This window comes from Protopterus annectens, chromosome 10.part0 (assembly GCF_019279795.1).
Source record: "Protopterus annectens isolate FY-2018-M chromosome 10.part0, PAN1.0, whole genome shotgun sequence".
Lineage (NCBI taxonomy): Eukaryota > Metazoa > Chordata > Ceratodontiformes > Protopteridae > Protopterus > Protopterus annectens.
The window spans coordinates 131582396-131604033 of NC_056744.1; the positions used below are offsets into that span (position 1 = coordinate 131582396).

The window sequence follows — 21638 nt, forward strand, 5'->3', positions numbered from 1 at the left end:
TTGACTTTGTGGTGAATGACATGCAGTGTTTCAGTGTTGTTGAACAGCCATCCTTCATCAACGCTGTAACTGGCCTGAAGCCAGGAAAGGTGGTCATGAGCAGGAAAACTCTTGTTGAACAAGCAGAGAAACAGTTCACTGATATGAAGGAGAATCTGATGGAAGTCTTAGCAAGCATTTCAACTGTTTGTACTACGGCTGACATCTGAACCCATCAGAATCATAGTTTCTTTGGTGTCACTGCCCACTGGATCGACTGTGACAAACTTCAAAGAACGTCACCTGCTCTGTCATGCTGCAGATTACAGGGGAGGCATACATATGATCTCATAGCATCAACTCTTGAGAGCATTCCCATCAAGTACAAGATAGATCAAAAGGTGTGTGCAACAATTACTGACAATGGCAGTAATTTGTAAAGGCTTTCACTGTCTTCTCAGAATGCGACAGATCTGAGACTATAAACATTCTGTCCCAAGATGAGGACGATGATGGTGAAGTGATTTGCAACAGCGTGACAGCCATGCTGAGTCAGTCAGAGCAAAACGAGAACACCTATTCACTGCCTCCTCATCTGAGATGTGCAGCACACACATTGAATCTAGTTTTCGTGCATGATGCTGAATCTGCTGGTAATGATGCACAGTATAAAAAGATCATGCAAAGCACCATGGCCAAATGCTATGCTGCTTGGAACAAGGCTAGTCGCAGCACCCAAGCTGCTGAGGTGGCTCAAAATAAGTGTGATCTGGCATTGATTATTCCCAGTGGGACACAATGGAATTCCACTTTCTATGCAATGGACATAATTCACCTGATTGCAACTCAGGATAAAGGCTGGCGGAATGAGATATGTGAACAGACTGGAATTGCCATTTTCAGGCCTGCAGAAATTACCTTTGTTGCTGTGTTTGTGGAAGTAATGCAGCGCCTGGCAATGGCTCTGAACATCCTGCAGTCAAAGCTGAAAAGTTTCATGGGAATCCTGATCCCCAACATTACGTGCCTGAAAAACAAGTTGTCTGAAGTCAGGCAGTCTGTGAAGCTTGTTGTGCCGCTAGTTAAAGGCATTGAGGCTCACTTTAATCACTTTCTGGAGTTGGAGTATGAGGAGCTCATTCTGGCTAGCATAGTGTATCCACAGTTCCGCTTGCAATGGATGGACAGTGAAAAGTAGAAACCCAGAGGCAAGGCTCTGTTCCTTGACGCCAGGCAGAAACTGGATGAACCTGCATGTCAGTCATCTGAAGCTTCTGCATTAACTGCCAAAGACAGCTTCTTCAGCTTCAAAGAGTCGGCGCCAGCCAATGTCAGCATATCTTCTCAGATGGACATGTATCTGGCTGACCCTTCCAGAGAAATATCTTCTCTCAACAGTTATCCTATAGTCAAGAAGATATTTCTGAACACTAATACAGCGCTGCCATCTCGTGCACCTATTGAACGCCTATTCAGTCTTGGTGATCAAGTGCTGACTACAAGAAGAAATAGACTTACCGACAAACACTGAAAAGTTGCTCCTTCAAGCCAACAGAAATTTGTAGTCATTGTGAATAGTTATATAAAGTGATATATTGGTTGACTTTGTTGTGTCAACAGTCTTATTAGACCTACATGACATTATCTGTAAGCATTTTTGCGTCCTCAGCATTACTTTTAGCAGATTAGCTTAATGCACATTGTTGAAAATTTGATGGATTGTAACTTATGGGTCATGTGTTGCTGGCTGTGCGTACTTTGGTTTAAGTAGTAAATTGTGACTCTTGGACTATAAAGACTAGCCTGTGGAACTTTGTAAACTGTAAAATGCTATTCATCATTATTGTAACACTGCGTATACAACTTTAATACACTTGTATTCATGTGCAGTAAGCATGTACTTCTCACACAGAAGTGCTATGTGAGTAAATCTGAACATGAGAATTAATAAACTATACTCATGTAAAAGTAACTCAACAGTAACTAGTTACTTTAGTTAGCAACTAGTTGTTGTTCGTCTTTCGGCTTTTCCAGGTTAGGGGTCGCCACAGCGGAACTCCGGTCCGCTAACGATTGGCAGTTGGTTTTTATGGTGTCGAGTTGCCAGCCCGATGCCCAACCTTCAACGAAGGCACGCCCATTCAACGCATGTCTTTCTAATACCCAATCGACCGTAGGGAGGACATGCAGACTCCATACAGAAGGCACTCCCAACCCAAGCCGACAATCGAACGGGAGAACCTCTTGCTGTGAGGCAACAACACTACCGCTGCACCACCGTGGAAGTACTTTAGTTAGCAACTAGTAATAGTAATATATTACATTTTTAGAAAAGTAATAAGTAATAGTAACATATTACTTTCACTTAAATAGTAACTTATTACTTTTATAAGTAACTAGCACAACACTGCTTTTACACAGCTTTAGGGTCATAGATCAGCATAGCAAAAATCCGTGAACCTGAATAAAAATTTTAAAACAAAACTATCTCAAAGAAGATTTCAAGGGATGATGCCCTGAAGTGATCACAGACCCTCCCACCATTGCCTGTAACTACTTTTAAATAACTGACCTGCTGAATGTATGTATCAGAACAAGAACACTCGTCTATCTACCTACTTAACTAGATAAACTTCTTGAAACTTCAACAAGGTATCTTTATTCCTCCCACAGGTAGGGGGATCTGACAGACTTTTCTACATCTGCTATCTAAAGTGATTTTATCTGGACTAATGCTGTACTCTGTTTCTCATTAGCCCTGTCATCCTCTGGGCCACAGATGGAATACCAGACTTGACTCAAGGATTACCTGTGATATATACACATATACGTGTGTGTACACAGGATCCTTTCAAACCGTAATCATATACAGTTTTAGTTCTGTACTACTGAACAAATTTTCATACGACAATGACTATGATTTAAACATTGGATAGTTTTTGAGCTGAGATGTCTGCACTAGATATTATGTTAGAACAGCGCAAACAGCAGAAACAAAGTAAAAGCATATGCTGTGGACATGTTAAAAAGAGAGGTCTATACCCCTCAAGGACACAGATGATTGATTATTATGGAACAGGAAGAACCTTAGCAGGGGTTAGGACACTTGGCAGTTGCCGGCTGGTAGATTTACTGCTTGACGGAAGACCAAAGAAGAGTAGGAAAAGTTCAGGAAGGCTAAAGTGAAAAAGTACTTGAATTTACCACGGGCTTGTGAGTATTTTACTGGAGGTGGAAATCTGAATAACTCATAAGAATTTATGGATTTTGATAGAAAGTGAAGCTTTTCATTGAGTTTGCCTATTCCTAAAAGTAAATAAAAGCGCACTGAACTTGTGAAATCTGCCTGCATTGCTTTGTCTTAACAACAACTGTGTACAAACCCTTTGTTCAGACCAACACATTGTATACAGATTGCACAGATGGTTTTGTGAATGTCACCTCCTGCTGAAAAAGAAATGTAGTCCTTTTTGATTATTTTTTTGCACAGCCAGCCTGTATGAAATATAATGCTACAGTGGCGAAACAGTATTCTCTATACTTTACACAGTCATTCTGTAACAATTGTTTAAACACTTTGCTTTATTACAAATCCATCGACCCCCAAAACATTGTAAACTACAGCTCTTATCACTCCAAGCATGTCAAAACAATTTACCAAAATCCCAACTCCTTTGAGTGCAGAGGCTATGCAATAAATATGATGAATTTGTTGAACATGATCTGATCACACAAACACTTCTAATCAATAGAAAATTTCCCAAAATAAATGAAACACAAACATCCACACTCAGAAACACTGCCCTGCAACCTTGAACACTGAAGAAAGGAAGGCGGTGTGAGCCAGAAGCACTATCCATTTGTGCTACTGTTTCAATGTGGTATTTCTATTGACATGACCATCATTAATGGCTCACTTTCTTGTTTTACGGTTTGCTCCTAACCATCACTGTTATTTCCACAGTCACTCATTTCTATCTATGACTAGCCTCAAAAGACAGCAGAACTCCCCTGCCAAGGACCAATCTGCAAAAACGGAACAGTTCCTACCATCCAGAGTGCAAAGTCCCTAAAGAAAACTTGCTGTTCCATCTGCTAACCTGCTTCTTGTGTGCATTTTATTTATATTTTTACTGATCAGTAACACATTTGAGGGCCAAAATCTGTCCTTTTTTTCTTTGTTTATACTTTTTTTAACTAGAGTAGAAAACTGATCACAATGGACCAATTTCAGGTTTAGTCTAGGAATATACAGAAGTTAAAAAGAACTACAACTTGTATCCTTTTAGTAAGCTATCTCTGTGGGCTTTCCAGTTGTTGCATGTGTCTAGTTATACTTTTCTTGGTCAATTTTGTGAAATGTTTAACAACACAGGCATTCAGTTACTTTTACTCATGACATATTATAATGAGTTGAAGTCCTACGAACTAAGAATGGAAAGAGCAGTATTGACTGCTAAAATAATTTAAACAAGCCTTCCTAATCATGAACACCTCACCATTAAGTTGCAAATGGTTACTGATGATCTAAAGATAAAACAAAGGAAATTAATTAAAAGGTTGGCTTGTGACAAAAGTGATTATAAAGATGGTATAGCTACACCAAGACAAGAAACCAGTCAGAAGTGTCCTACATTACTTCTGGTCAATCATGAAAACATAAGTCAAACAATGAAGTTTTTTAGAAGTATCTCCCTCCAGTACCAAAATGGAGAACATCCTCAGGATGTTCTGCCAGACAACAATCCCATGTTCAACACAGTCCTCAGATTTGAAATCTGCCTATAACAAGGTTAAGGACAGCATACCGTCAAGACTTGGGCGACAAAGATCAGCATCTGGTAGTGTGTCATTATTTAACTAATGAAGAGAAGTTGACTTTAGATTTTATGTCAAAACATTTTAGTTGTCATTTTATAAACGCCGACTAAGGGACAGCCATTGTTGTGTTATTAAAGGAGAGTTTATTAAAATGTTTGATATATCCTTGATCAATACATCATATAAGACAGCTGATTTTTGTTTTATTTTTCTCCTCTTCTGTGACTTTGACAGCTGTTCTAGTGCCCGACATCCTTCTCTTGGTCTACCAGCATTCCAATCACCCCCAGTCTAATGCTTGAATTTAAAGTTGGGGCCAGTAAGGAACCTAGGGTAACCTGTGGAGTTGTGCTGTCTGTCTTCAAGATGGGGATATTTTTCTTATATGACCAATCCAGCTTCTCCCTCCCTCCTTTGTAGAACCAGTGAAGACAACTAAGGGGCAGGTGTACAATGCGCCCATCAAGCATTTCACCCAGTCCCCTTGGCAGCTTAGCCCTGTTCTCATACTGATGCCCCTTTTAGATCATGCCTCCACTAGCGAAGTCCCCAGCCTCCGCCATGGATCACCGTAGGAGACTCCCATGGGACCACCCACCCTCCCAGGGATGTAAACACCCATCCCTCCCTTCTGCTCTGATAGTTGCTTGAGCCACTAATCAAACCCAGATCAGTTGAGTCATAGTCAGTAAGATCAAGTTATTAAACCCAGGTCAACTGGGTCATAGTAACATCAAGTTATTCAAACCCAGGTCAACTGGGTCACAGTCAGTAAAATCAAGTTACTTTCAGTTACAGTAAAAAGAAATCAACTGCTTTCAGAAAGCCTAGCGAGTTTGTTTCAGGAGACAAAAGGAATGGAGTAAATACATTACGCAGTCTGCACAACGAAAGTCTTGAACGGAGTACTATTGTTTGCAGCATCTCTGCAGGTTAAGAGGTCTGAGTGTTCAACTTTGAGATGACCTTCAGCTCCATCAGCTGTTATGTAACATACTTTTACAAAAAACATCTGACTGTCATGTCCTGTGTGGAAGTGCAGGGAAACAGATGTGCTTGTGATTACATCATCAGTACTGCTAAAAAAGTGGAAAATAATGGCACCATAACCTGGGTAACAGCTGTACAAATCATGAGCTTGGTCATCTAGTACTTTGTGAGTGTTGCGTAAGGCACCAGTATACATGGCTGTCTTAGTCGGTGGATTTAATCCACTGTTCGTAATATACCTCAGCTACATTGTGGAAGGAACCTGCCAAAGCAAGGTGACAAGAGGACTAGTAGTAACATAAGTTCAGTCTCAGTGATTGATGTCACAGACATCCCTCCTACACATTTTAAATAAAGATGTTTGTATAACACTATTGACCTTACACTGGTCTGACATGGCCTGACTGCCCTGGCACTAGAGCTCTTCCAATGTCACTTTTGGCACCTTGGACCACCTACAGTTGTAGACTTCTGCAGTAGTGTGACAGCAATGGCTGATACAGCATACATCACCTGTTATTTTATTAACTCATCGTCGAATCTGTAACTCCTCACAATGATCTACATAAACATGTAAAAGCTACAGACTCTATTCTCTCATTCTCACATAGACCTGTGAGCCATGAACTGTATGGTTGTATGATCAAATACCATGATGGCAGTGTGTTTGGTCAGTGCTTCAATTTCTGGGCTTACACCAACTTTTTTTACATGATCAAAAATCAGAAAAAATATGCAGCATACACTTAAATCAAATGCATAAGAGGTATATGAATCCATTCCATGTCTCTGTTTTAGAGTTTGTAACCATAAAAAATCAAGTATTTAATCACCTACATACTTCTAAATGGTTATTATATTTGCAGACTTGTAACTGTATGATTTAACTATGCAACAGCTTATCTATTCTGAGGGGAAATTGGATGTGAGGGTGCAGGTTTTGAATCAAAGGAATCTTAACATTTCCTTCTGCACAAGCTTGTGTTTATTTGTTTCTCACTAATGTTACTAACAAGTATTATTCCCCAATGTCCAGGACTCATCATGTTGTGAGATAATGCACACCTGTTTAAAATGCTAGCTACATGAGCTAAGTCATTGTTATTTTTTGGGGGGGGGTCCTCATGTTCCAAACTGTAGCCATCTCAGAGTCAGATTGTTATATGAGGAGAAAAAGGGAGTATGATTCCCTCCAAGTTAATGCCCCCAACTGAAAAAGTATATGTCTATTCATTTAGAAAAATTAGACCTACGGCCAACGCTTTCCTGAGCTTTACATTTTAGGCTGTTTCATTTCCTGTCATTCTTAAGCTCTAATTCATCTTATTATGATGATAAACATTACAAAATATTCAGCATTTGCTTCCCTGGGTTGAATATAATATCCTTTACAGCATTTTTATTGTGAAAGACATGCATTTTCTGATTTTGTTTTTAAAGCTAAGAACTGTACAAAAGCTAGCAAAATATGAAAAAAAAAACTTTTTAAAGAGACTGTATTGCTGACTTGTATACTATGCAGCTTCTTTTCTTTCTACAGATCCTATTCGGCCTACATAGTCCACAAGTGATATTCAGCAGACAGACGGAAAACACTGGAAAATGCTTTCTTATCAATATAAAATCAAGTACAGACTGTGTTAATATGATAAAATACTTTAACATGACAGCGACTATAATGCAAAAGTAACTACTCACACCGCAGAATTTGCTCTTTGCATTTATTCTTAATAAACTGATATTTGTAAAAGTGCCACAGCACAAGCGGAAAATGCAGCATGTAAATCCATTGTTGTGTCCTTGCATTTCTTCAGGAAACAAAACCCGATTTACTTTTGCTTCCCGTTGTTTTCACAGCTTCATTTCAAAGCAAGGCAAAAGCTAAAGCAACCTCAAGCAAAGATAAAGGGTTTTCCACCTCTCTATGCCAATACACCAGAGGGTTTTTTTCCAGGAACTTCCTGCATAAAATCCCCTAATATTTACCACCCATTCGGGGCACATGCCAAATCTCAAAAGGTATTTAGCAGCACAATGCTCCATTAAGGTGTTCGTACCCATCATGTGATATCCCCTCACAATGGAACAAACCTTGATTGGTTACGGTTTTGAGTTTTGTTGGTGGAGAACTCTAAATCTAAGACTTGAACTGTAATTGCATTTGCTAGCGAACAACTTGAAGAAAAGAAGCGAGCAGAAAACAATCTGGAATGTAGCAGCATAAAATCTGCAGCCACATGGACACACACGGCATTCTGAAAAACAAACCGTGCACACTGTCTTACTTCCTGTGGCATGGACGCACCTTATTCGAGTCAATGCTGTTAACCTGAAACCACATATAGTAAGTTACAATCATTATATGCATATGACAGAAAAATATGTTTATACTAAATTCTTGGCACAAGAAAAGCTGTACTAGTTAATGTCTATTTGCTTCTAAAAGGGCCCTGAGCTATTTCCTTTGGATTCTGAGTAGTATTTTAAAGGTAGGCTTTCTACCCCGCAAGGACGTGTTCTCTCCATAGCTGCTAACAATGCATGCATACATTTACCAATCCCATTTCCTTCTGTATCAATGGCAGTCATGTCTCAAGTCTAATTTCTACCAGCATTATGCAGACAGCAGTGGTAGGTCATCTTTTGGGCAAATTTAGTACAGAGATGAGATTCTCCTAAGAAACATATGCACCTACAAAAAAAGAAGGAAATGTAGACATGTATACAGTCACAGCTGGAAAAAAACAACATATGGCTTTGCCTTTTCAAATCTATTTTATAAAATTTCACCAAAATAAATTGTTTGAAGGCATGCATAGCAGTAACTAATGCAGTCACATGGCATTTCACCTCATATTAGCACACATTTAAAAATGTGAACAAAATGTTTAAACTCCTATAATATAAAAAAAAGGATTAATAACAACAACTATCGCCTGAAAGAATCAATGGTAAGATACAGCCAAATGTTATCAAGGAAACCCCAAACGGAGGGGTTACAGTTCAACTGTATTTGCTGAATGTATTATATAATATGGCTTTGTAGTCTCTGTCTTGTAATAGAAATACTTTCAAGTCTGGTATCAAATGTAGATATATTCAACCAAATTTCGCTGTTAAAGAGCTGGTTTACGATAAAACATTTAATAACATCTCAGGTGAAGTGTCATCGCTTTTTTTTACAAGTTAACATCTGTATAAAACACAACAAAGTTCTTTCATTGTTTCATTCATGGCTGTCATTAAGGTAGTGGGATCTACATGAAGCAGTATGTCGCACACAATTTTTAAAACGTACTCAAATTCTGAGACATCTGGAAAAACCATGATGCATGAAAATAATACGTGACGTTTTCCGATAGCGTGGCGCATCCGATGTCTTTAGCAAACACTAGCACCGATGTTTAGTGAGTCTGAATAAAGTTGGCTTATTATTATTTTGCATAACTTGTAGACAGCACAGAATATTTTACCAAGTTTATGGCCAAAAGAAACCATCAAAGAAACTCAGCCACGTCTCACCAATATTGATTGATGTGGCTGATCTTCTTAATGGTCTCTTGTGACCGTAAGATTAGTAAAAAGCTATGAACTTGAAACTTTAGCCTGTATACATAATGGATAATCTTGTCATGGACACACAGACCGTTTTGTTTTATCTGAATATGCTGTAAGTAGAGATGGTATTTTAACTCAGAATACAGTATGCACTCAATGTCAAGGAAGATGTCTGAAATTACCAATGAGTGCATAATTTTAGCATGAGGTCTGTGCAATGGAAACTTCCTTTAACTAAAGTACAGCAACCTTGATATTGATTCTGCTAAGTAAGGGGTACTGGGGGTGAAGCACTCAGTCTGATACTTAGTGCAGAGGATTAAGGCTATAACCTGTTAACAAGCTGCTTCCTATAGCCAAGGATATAGGGTTTGATTCCTTTCACCTTCATATGTGACTCTGAGCAAGTCACTTAACTATACAGTGCTTCCACGGTCACTTATAAAATGGCACACTTGCATCCAGTAGGCTTATCTAGTTAACAAATGTATATAATACATCAACTGCATGGAGGGGGGGGGGGGGGCATTGCTGTCTTACTGTACTTTTTTTTGGTCCACTTGGACCACATAGTAACAGCCTAGCATCCAGTCTGCTACATCCATGCCAGGTCTACAGCCATCCTTCTGCCACCCAATCTATTCCAATATTTGGTGGGGTTGTTCAAGGATCCTAACAGCATCCTGGGGCTTGGCTGTCTATGCTTCCATTCATGGGGGGTTCTGTTTATATGCTCTACCAACCTTCCCCACACCCTTATGCTCATCAGCTATGCCCAGGGGCAACTCCCCTCTATGGATCATGCCTTCCCTTAGGGAGCATCATCACTGAACGCCCATCCCTCCCCAGTGCTCTGTCATTTGCCTGAGTTGCTAATTCAACCCAGGTTGGCTGGGCCACAGTTAGGGTTTAATCCCTCTACTCCACCAGAGCGGCTACACTCTGTTGCATTTTCATGCACTTGCAAAGTCTGAGATTTTGTCATCTTTATTTATGATATGAATAGTAACAGCAGAGATGTGATTGGGAATGCAGTAGCATATGAAGAGTCACAGGTGAAAGCAGTGTCGCTCTGAGACCACTGCTGGCACAACCCTGCTTAAGGTCTTCATAAATGATGAGTACAGAACAAAAACAAAAATAAAGTATGGTGTTCCAGGATGCCCAAAACTGAATTAGTTATTCATGGAATAAGTATATCAGAAGTGTTAATATGTCAATAACACAAATGAAATTATGGGAAAATACACGGTACAGTTATATTGTATGTCTTTGAATCATCAACAATCTGAAAGTCGTAAATCTGATCCAACAGTACAAATGGTGCAAATGTGAAGGCAGCACATTACAAAACCAAGAATGGAAAACTACACCAATACCTTTACTAAAGCCAAAGACCCTGTACCAGTGTCCTACAAGGTACAACTCCCACTCAGTTCAGTCCCATCTTATGCATTAATGGTCCAGATCCTGTGAAGACACCAATGATGAAGCTAAAAGGATAGGTACTAAACCAAAGAAAAAAGTACCGGTGAGAACCTATGCCCATACCGTTACTGATAATAAAGGTACCGGAAGTACACAAATAAGTTGTGGAATGGACAATATTGACAAAAGTGGTAATATCAATAAGTTGAAAGTATTTTTGAACAAAGACTGTGAATTTGACCAGAAAAAAGTGCACAATGATTTATTTGATAATTTTGTACCTAAAGGGTCGTTGAAGGACATTATTTACATGTTTGGAAAGAAACTTAATTTGATTAAATCATTGAAGTTTGACAATGCATATCTGAGTAAATGTATCAGTTCTAATATTATACCCAAGGGTTTGAGGTTTTTTAAGCACCCTATGGGTATTGATATTAACGAAGATATTACTAATGAATTTAATTTGTTTTTTGATAACTGTGGTATTGAATATATGAAATTATTGATAAAATACAATGATGAAAAATTAATTAAGAGTATGCAAGAGGTTGAAAAAATAAATGAAGTGATTTTAAAAGATTTATTATTTACACAGTGGGAAAGATTATATACAAAACAATTTAATGTGGCTGAATCTAATGCTAAAAAAGCTTTTGAGAGAAAAAGTATTAAAATGAAGAGGGATATTCAACAATACAACAGTGGGACTGCCTATCAATGGAGTTATAACACTCAGGATGGATATGATTTTAATTATTATGAAAAGAAAGATGAAATTAATCAGACGGATAGGAATTCACATTTTTTGGAAAAACAGACAGGCAGGACAAGAGACTGGAAATGGGGAGGGAATTGGAAAAAATCTCAACAACACTAATGGTAAAGAATGGAAAATCAAAGGCAAATGAGAATATAGATCATGATTACATGATAGATGAAGAAATTATAGATATTCGATCAGATATTACTACTGTAGGAGTTATTAATAGCTATAAACAATTTAATATTTATAACTATACGGATGTAGAATTAAGTATATCCCATTTCAACCTGTTTTCTAAGGGATTAAAATATATTCCTACCACTAATTTCAAATTGGTTGATAATATCAGTCAAGTTAAATTATATACTAGGAAATTAAATTTAGCTGTTATGTTTAATAATAAGGAAGGGAATGGACAAAATATTCAAAATGGTCCTATCATTTTGAAAAAGAAGAGTACTTTTATGCCAGTCAGCCATCCAACTATAGCAGTGTTTGAGAAGTCTGTAATTAAACAACTGTATCAGTTGAATAACACACTCAGGGGTAAAAAAATTAAAAGTGATTTATCTGAAGATGAGGAGACAATTCTAAATGAGTTAAGGAACGACAGAACAATTCGCGTAATGAAGCCTGATAAAGGAGGGGGTATTGTTTTGCATGATCAGTTGGCTTATTCTTCTAAGATTTCTGATATATTACATTCTACTGACAATTACGAAGTGGTTTCATTAAATGAGGAGAATTTAGCATACAGAAGAATTAATTTACATATTGAAGAATTTTTAATTGATAGACGTATAACTATGGATACTTATAATTACCTAAGAGTAGAACATCCAGTGATAGCAACATTAGTAGGTATACCTAAGATTCACAAGAATATCGATGATCCGCCTTTTAGACCTATTGTCTCTGGCAGTAGATCTACAACCTTCCCATTGGAGGTGACTATTGATACTATGCTGAAATCTATATATGAAAAAATCCCCCATTTGGTGAAAGACTCTTGGGAGTTTTTGTCCCAATATCCTATTGATACCTTTAACGAAAGTGTAAGATTTGTTACTATTGATGTAATTGACCTTTATTCTTGTACTCCGAAAGATGAAAGTCTAGAGGCTTTCGTTAGAAGTATGAAGAAGTATGCTGATTATGAATGGGACAAAATTTGTCTCATCATGGAGATGATGAGTATAGTGCTTGAACATAATTATATTTATTTTGAAGGTGAAATTTTCAGACAGAAAAGGGGCGTAGCAATGGGTGCAGCTTGCGCCCCGGTGTTCGCTAACCTGGTCATGCTTGACTGGGAAGAACTGAGTATCTTTCAAAGTGAATATTATAAAAATATCAAATACTATTCTCGTTTCCTGGATGACATCTACATTTTATGGGAAGGTAGTGAAAAGAGTTTGGATCAATTTTTGGATTATATCAATTCTAGTAGTACATTTCTCAAATTTACTTGTTCTCACAGTCAGATAGGTTTACCCTATTTAGACACCTTCATTTACAAAGATAATACTCAATTTTCATCTCGAATACATAGGAAGTCCACCTTCTCTAATAGTTACCTTGAATTTTCTAGTAATCACCCCAAAAGTTTGATGAGAAATATATTTAAGGGACAATTAGTTCGAGCAATAAGAATGACATTGTCATATATTAATATGTTGGAGGAGGTAACATATATAACTAAGTTATTCAAAGATAGAGGGTATGATGCAAAAATGATGGATAAGGTAAAAAAACAAGTAGTGAAGGGATGGGGGAGTGTATAGATTCCTTTATTAGGCTTAACCTATAGAAATTCCTATAATAGCAACGTGACACACAATTTTACCCCTAAATCTATTAATTTAAGTAGAGCATGTATTCTTGAGTTTGGACCACATATATATATATACAAGGTTAAAGAAATACTAAATAAAAATTGGAACATCATTCAGGCCGACACATATGTATCCAATATAGTTGGTAATAGGCCTTATTTTGTTAACAAAATGGGTCCCAATATAAAAAGAATTTTGGAGAAGGGACCAATATTAATAAAAAATATAGCTACACATACACAGAAATGTGGTAGTTGTAACTGGTGTTATTTGATCAACACCGAAGAAGTAGTAAGGTTAGATAATATTTCTAGGTCCTACATTAAATTTAGACAAGGAAATTGTAAAACTAAGTTTGTGGTTTATATCGCATTACGTGTTAAGTGTTCAGCTTTCTATATTGTAAAGACTGAGAGGCAGTTTAATAAGCGTATCTATGACCATATGTATTGTATTAAAAAGGGTGATGACAGGAATGCTCTGTATAGACATACAAACCAGTATGGTTTGGATCACTGGTTTACTTTTGGTATTATAGATACTATTAGGTCATACCCCAGAGGGGGTGACTGTAAAGGGTATCTATCTTTCCGTGAAATGGGGTGGCAACTATTCACGGACACCTCTACCAATCCTGGCCTGAATGATAATATTTCAATTAAACCTTTACTCATGTAAGACATTTTAACTAACAATATTTTAACTAACAAAATGTTATAACATTTTTTAATAACATTTTAAAACACATTACGAAACATTATATATTTATGAAGACTTAAATATTGTTGAAATACATTTTAATACATATATATATATATATATATACATATATATATATATATATATATATATATATATATATATACACATATATTTTGTTCTGAAATTACTCTGATTTGCATTTCATGTCATTAACTTATTTATATATTTATTTATTTAATAATATTATTCTTATTTTATGAGGTTTATTGTATTATAGTTTATGAATAGATTAGTTTTTATGAAATCATGCATTAGGTAGTAGTAGTATATTTGTGTAGATAGGTTTTGGTGCAGTGTGTCTTTAAATTTGTGAGCTCTGTTTTGGTGCCAGAAAAGTAATTTAAACTGGGCTAAATCAAAGATGTAAGTCAGTTCTGATGAAGCCTGCATTGTGTACAGGTGAAAGCGCTAAACTGTTTTTTGTGTATGTACCGTCTTTTATAATAAATTGTGGATTTTAGCCATAAGGGTGCTGCTGCTATCGTTTATTGGAAGTGAACTATTGGTACCTTGGTTACTATTTTTGTTGAGGGAGTCACCGGTTTCTCAAGACTACATAGCGAGTGGCGTTAGCTGGTTTTTGTCTAATTTTGGTTATTTAGTTGCTGCGAGTGCCGTCTTTTGGGTTACTGTTAATACAAAACCTGTTATTCTAACTGTTCTCAATTTACAAGTATATTTGAAATCTGTCCCTGATATTCTGGCCTTTTGTCTTTCCATCATTTTGGCTTTGTCCAAATTTCTTTTTCTAAGAGGTTGAGAGGACTGACCACTAAAGATATCAAACAATTAGAATGATGTCAAAGGTTGTTGCCAAAAAGATCACAGGTGTAAAGTTCCAGTGTTATCAGGAGAGGCTGGAAGCTCCATCACGTAAAGTGACTTACAGACTTCAGAAGTGGGAGATCTCTCTTGCTTACTGTGCCATTACGGACCTGTTTGTCCTGGACATCCTATATCTCCATAAGTTTATGGCTTTAGCAATACTAGAGCCAGTCTAGATCTAAATCTTTCCCAACTGATAAAAAAAATATTGTGGTGGGATGGGTTTATAAACCAGCACCTCCCACACATTTGGAACAAACTTCCCCTGCATGCTAAGCAGTGTGACCCACTATCTTTCTTTAAATATAACCTTCCATAAATGGGTTTCCATACATCTACTCCAGGATTGACTGGTATGGTCCCCACTGGAGAAAGAATGTATGATGTGAGGATATTGGGAGACGTAAATGACTCAATAAGACTCAATCGCTTTGAAATATCTATGAATCTATGAATACATACATTTCCATAATATGAAACTTCATCTGAGTTACATTTTCACTCTAAACAGTGGTGCACATCACAGGGTTGATTGCAAACATGGGGGAGTATATAGGGAACAAGTCCTTGTTTAGAAGGCAAACATCAATGTTTCTTAAAATTTACAGAATGGACCTTTATCTGATGGTTCAGCTATTTTTTTTGGTTGAGGAATCATAAGATATCTTCAATTTTGTATCTAAGGTGAGCTAATGCAACTGAATAGACTTTGATCAAGGTTGCATGTTCACTGCCGCTGTCAAATGCAGCAAACACTAAAAAACTTAGCTGTAAATAAGAAATAAAATTACATTCAGCTTAAACTTACAGAAAGAAAAATTGTTCTCTATGGAGGTAGTCAACATTTTTGTTACTTGAGAATTTACTTACGACTGTGCCTACATTTTCAATATCATCCAGATATTTCAACAACATAGTTCAATGAAGGAATAGCTCACTTTGCTGGTTAAAAAGTACTCAAATAGATGAGAACTATGCTGCAAATACAAATATTACAGTAAGCTGTAATACTGTTTGTCAGGTAGGTTACAAATTCATCCTAACCCAATGCATTCACGTATGCTTTGTTTTTGTTTTTTTTTTTTTTTTTTTTTGGTGATGGCCAGCAAACTCAATGAAAAAATTGCCAAACAATATAACTCAGCCTGGGGGCTTTGCCACCTCAGATGTAATTAACCTTATTTATTTAGTTGTGACAAGCCAAGTAGCTTATAAAACATTAAAAAAAAAAAAACAACAGTATTGCTCTTATATCTGAGAGAGGATAGAAGGGCCCCAGACCTCCTGCATAAATGGCAGGGGGGCAACACCCTCACTATAAATAATAATAAGCAGTTGTTGTTCTATTACTCCAGCTGTATGAAAAAAGGCTTTAATGTATCAGGTAGTTTTAAATCTATCCACATCCATTTGTCATACTTGCTCAAATGTTTTTATTTCTTTTTGTTACATTGTTATTGTAAAATTGACTAGACATATAGTGGAATTTATTTTTTTATTTTTAGTTTACATTTGTGTACATGGGTACTTCACTGATCACATTTGACCATCTGCAGGTACAGCTTACTGAATTAACTCACAAAAATAGAAAAGAGTTTATAAGAGTACATAGTGAATGAAAAAACTAACAAAAAGTAGAGCTGTCTAAGAATGTAGCATAACTGTAGATACCCTACTGATCACCATTGCAGGATTTCAAATGGTTGTCTTGCCAAACAGCCTGGGCATCCAGCTGGTGTACCAAAGCCAAAAGCTTACATAAAGCCACACGTCTGATGTATGACTTAAGCCCGTGGGTGTAAGTGTACATAAGTGGATGTATGAACATGAAAATCTCAGAGTACCTTAAGTCCAGGAGAACTGGAGATACTAGAAGACACAGGAGAGAAAAAGTCAGTTTAGAAGGGAGAAGGCAGAGAATAGCTGTCTCTTGGTCCACGCGAAGAAGGGCAAAACGAAGATAAAGACACCTAAGGGGGGTGGATGGGTGGGAAGGAATACTGCAACAGTAAACACTAGGACATTGACTGTTATAGTAAGTTCTCATACACCTTTACTGTGTCTTTCTTTAGATCACTTTTTCAGTCTTCAAAACTGTTTGGTGATTATAAAAGCTTTATGAGTGGTACAAGGTGGATGGATCAGTTATAGGAGAGCTGTCCATCAATCCACAGAGGACTGAGCTGGCAAAGGAAGCTCTGATTAGAGAAGGCATCTACCCTATAGTGCTTGGTAAAGGTATTTACAGAAGACCAAGTTGCTTCTTCTAGGATGGTTCTTATGTGAATACCTTTACAGAATGCTCCAGAAAAGGCCACTGCTCTAGTGAAATGTGCTTTTACAGCAGGAGGTAAACATTTCCTATGGCGAGTGTAACAAAAGAAAATGGACTTAGAAATCCAGTTATCAATACTTCATTTAGAAACCAGGTTTCCCAACTTGGCTTCTTGAAAGGAAGAACAGCTGGTCAATCTTGGAGATAGACTTGGTCTAGTCCAAGTAAAATTTGAGCTGCCTATGTATATCTGGAGAATGAAGGTTTCCCTCTCCCTTGTTCTGAGGGTTAGGGAAAAAGGCAGGAATACTGGCGGCCTGATTGAAAGATAGCTCAATGACCACTTTAGGCATAAATGAGGGGTTGGTCCTCAGAGACGCTCTGTCCTTATGAAAAATAAGGGAGGGAGGGGTTGCAATCAGGGCTTGGAGCACCAAAACTCTTCTAGTAGAAGTAAGGACTATTAGAAGTATGGTTTTCCAAGCACAGAATCTGAATGCAGCAGGAACTGGTTCAAACCCTACTGGTTCAAATGGGGGAAGAGTGAGGTTTCCAAGGACAAAGTTAAGGTCCCAAGGTGGTGGAATAGCTTTCCTAGGAGGTTGTAAATGAAAGATGCCTTTAAGAAACTGTTTTACCTCCAGTTTGGAAAGAAGAGGGTGTTCAGAGGCAAGCATGTGGAAATGACCAGTAAGTGGGCCTTGACTGATGAGTATGCAAGACTGGCTTTAAGTAGCTCACAGAAATAAGAGAAAATAGTAGGAGACCCACATTGTATAGGACCCTGTTCTCTAGCATGACACCAGACAAAACATCCTTTCCATATGAATATGTAAGACATTCCAGTGGTAGGTTTTCTTACCCTTTGAAGAACCTGTAGTACATCACCAGAAAACTGGTGTCTGAAAGAGATCAGAATCCAATCATCCATATGGTCAGGCTGAGTGAAGTAGTGAGCCCTTTTACTGTTGTACACTCTGTGGGGTAACTTGTCAAGGTGATAGGGAATGGGGAACCAGTGCTGCCTGGGTCAAAAGAGAGTCACTAGCAAGATTTTTGGAATGCCTCACTGACTCTAACAAGATCTTTTGCAATAGTGGCAGGGGAGGAAAGGCATATATAAATCTCCCTTTCCAAGGAAAGGGCATGGCATCCATCCTCCATACCTGATGGCAAGAAGTTTTGGAGCAAAACAGCTGCAGCTGCCTGTTTCATTGTCGATGGAGGCAAATAAGTCTATCTGTGGGATACCCCATTTGTGGACTATGTCTAGGAAGACCACTCTAGCATCCATTTGTGAAGGCTTTCCCTTGATCTGCTTAGAACATATGCCAGGACATTGTCCTGAGAAGGAATGTAAACCAATTGGAGGTACATGTTTCTCATATGACCTGTTCCCATGCTGCAAGAGGCAAACTGCATACCTAATAAGACCTCCCCCCTTGCTTGCTTATGTATCACATGACAGTAGTGTTGTCTGTGAAAATTCTGAGTGTACCAGAAGTCCAGGTATGAGGAAATCTATAATGCCTGAATCATAATCTGCATTTCCTTCAGGTTGATGTGTTCTGTCCTCTGATTTGATGGCCATTGGTTCTGGACTCTAAGGAGCCTATCCATGCCCCCCAGCCTACATTTGAGGCATATGTGTGCAGTTCCTGGTGAGGTATCTGCAACTTAAATGGTAGGCCTGAGTTGATGTTTTTACTTGTGATATCCACCACTGATGGTCTTTCTTTTGAAAGGAGAGGAGTGGGATCTGGATGTCAAGATGGTTAGAATTCTGGGACCAGATAGCATCAGGTACGATTGAATCTTTTGCATATGAGGTCTGGCAAAGAGCACCATGGGTATGGTTGCTATCATGAATCTCACAGTCCTGATTGGGGGAGGGGGGCAGAGAGACTGAAAGTAGGTGGAGAGGCTCTGTACCTTGTCTAATGAGAGGAAAGTCTGCATAAGTTTTGTGTCCAGTCTGTAGCCCAGAAAGACCAGGTATTGGGTAGATTTCAGAGTCGATTTTTTAAACTGATCGTGAATCCCAGACTCTGATGGAGAGAAATACTGAAGATGAGATATTGAAGAAGGGTCTGCTGAGTTGGTATCTATATTAACCTGTCATTTATATATGGGAATAATTGAATTCCCTGATTTCTGCAAAAGGTGATACCTGGGGTAAGGCACTTTGTGAATACCCTGGGGGCTGCAGACAATCCAAAGGGTAAAGCAGACAATGGAAAGTATGATTAACAAGCTGAAAAGCATGGATGTTTCCTGATGGAAGGGTGGATGGTGATGTGGAGATAGGCATCCTACAGATCCAAAGACAATAGGAAGGTCAGAGGAAGGATGAAGGCCAAGCCAGTCTGAAGTGACAACATTGAGAAAGGTATTGAGGAGGGGACAATTCAGTACAGGTATCCATTCTTCTTTTCTTTGTACTAGAAAAAGTCTAGAATAGAAAACGCTCCTCCTACATGCTGTATCTACTGTACCTTGGCTGAGCAGGGCTTGAAGGATAGGAGATAGGAGTTTTACCTTACTGGGAAACAGTGGAGGAATTCCCTTAAAAGGTTGAATTTCCTTCCAAGCCATTTTATAACCCTGATGAATAACACAAAGGATCTATTGAGCTGCCAGTTTGAAAGGGACAAGGTTAGTCTTTTTGACTGAGGGAGAGATGGACTGAGGTAGTCAGGAGGAGGTAGAAAGTAGTCAAGCTGATTTGTCTGGATTGGGAGGCCTCCCAAACTTAGAATCTCTGTCTGGTTTATATTCAGACTTCTTTCTAAACACTTTCTTGCCCCTGTGTGGAGGTCTAGATTCCCTGTGAGAGGAGGAGGTGGGCTTAGCTGGGTGGTTACTCTGATACCTGGGGGCAACGTGAGGAAAATTTGTCTACAATCCTACATAATCTTACCTTGCTTTTACGAGAAGTTAAACAGTTAGGCTTTAATGCCCCCAGGTAAGGAATGACAGCAAAGCCATGCATACCTTTTATTGACAACTCTAGTAGCAGCCATTCTGGAAGAAGCTTTCACTGCATCACAGCTATACCTCATGCTATTACCCAGCAACCTGTGGAAGCCTGAACCACCATAGAAATAGCCTGCTGCTTAATGCCAGGAACTTCCAGGGAGGACAGGCTCTTATTCAAATTAGCCAGAAGACCCAGTAGATATTTTGTCATTTGAGTCTGATAATTCAAAGATCTGAATGCCAGAATGGAGGAGTTTACCTTTTTTCCAGATCGATTTCCCTGCTATCTTTATCTGAGGGAAGGCATTTGCTGTAGGTAAAAGCTTGGATGGCTTGTCCACAGAGACAGAAAAAGCAAGCGGATACAGCAAAGGGGTTTTCTACAGGAACTTTAAATCCTCAGTCATTTTATAAACTGTATCAGATCTTTTAGGTGTTGGGAGTTGAGAATCAGGAAGTGGATACAAAGGCATCCAGAACAGCCTTCAGGGGAGTATACCTCTAGCAAGTTGTAATATCTTTTTGTACATCAGAAATTTGTCTGGACTCCTACTCAGAATGCTTCATCATACTACATATTATTTCTTCAAATGGGATTTCATCTACTGGAAAATCAGGGAATAAGATGGCCTCATCACCAGAGGCCATTTGACCAGAGGAGTGAATCTGGGAAGTGTAAACCAGAGATCATTCATTTGAATCAAACGCTGCCTCATCTTCCTCCGAGGAGTTTCCAGGTATCTCTTGTGAAAAGCAGCAGGCGTAGGAGTAGAAGAGACAAAAGATGATGATCTGAGATCCAAGATCGCCTTAAATATGCCTTGTGAAAAATCCATCCATGCTTTTTCCTGGAACATCGGGGTAGAGGAAACATTTTTTTTGTTTCTTTTTCTTCTTAAGAGCGATGTCAACTTGAAGAAGCCATGGTGGATCTGACCAGACATACCTCAATTAATGAACCAGGTACTTCTTCCCTTAATGATATTTGTGGAAAACCCTTGAGCCCTTCTAAAAGGATAAGACAAGGTTCTTCCTTCTCATTGCTATCAGTAAGATCAGTCAAATTGGACACATGGGAATCAGACACCATACCGGCTTCCAGTGGGGACATGGTAGCGGGAGCCTGAGGAATAGCTGAATATACAGTGGGTTACAAAATTTTAGTGGGTAAGGCTGAGCCCATCTGGGTAGTCACAGGATCAGGCCAAGGTCTTTTAAACTTCTTCGAAATGAGCTGGACATCAGGAGTGAAAGGATCTGCCATTTTAGCTTGGGAGAGGTGCTTAAGGCACTGAATCTCCAAATAAGTATCAAGGGAGGAAAGGTGCAATCACAGGGTTTTTGGTGCAAACAATTGGCATATACTGAAATTTTTATAACTGTGTTCGGCACCAAGGCAAAAACGGCACTAGGAGTGGAG

The 21638-nt window shown here is 38.4% G+C and overlaps 1 protein-coding gene across 2 annotated transcripts in view; it reads right to left on the minus strand.

Moving 5' to 3' along the window:
• Nucleotides 1-21638, minus strand: part of PRKCA (protein kinase C alpha) — a 2412375-nt gene that overhangs the window by 594846 nt on the left and 1795891 nt on the right. The window contains exon 9 of one of the 2 annotated variants that reach the window (XM_044085102.1): nucleotides 8096-8119. The exons of the other annotated variant lie outside the window; for it this stretch is intronic. Within the exon in view, the coding sequence (XP_043941037.1) occupies nucleotides 8096-8119 (24 nt within the window). The remainder of the gene's footprint in view (nucleotides 1-8095; nucleotides 8120-21638) is intronic. 2 annotated transcript variants of the gene reach the window in all.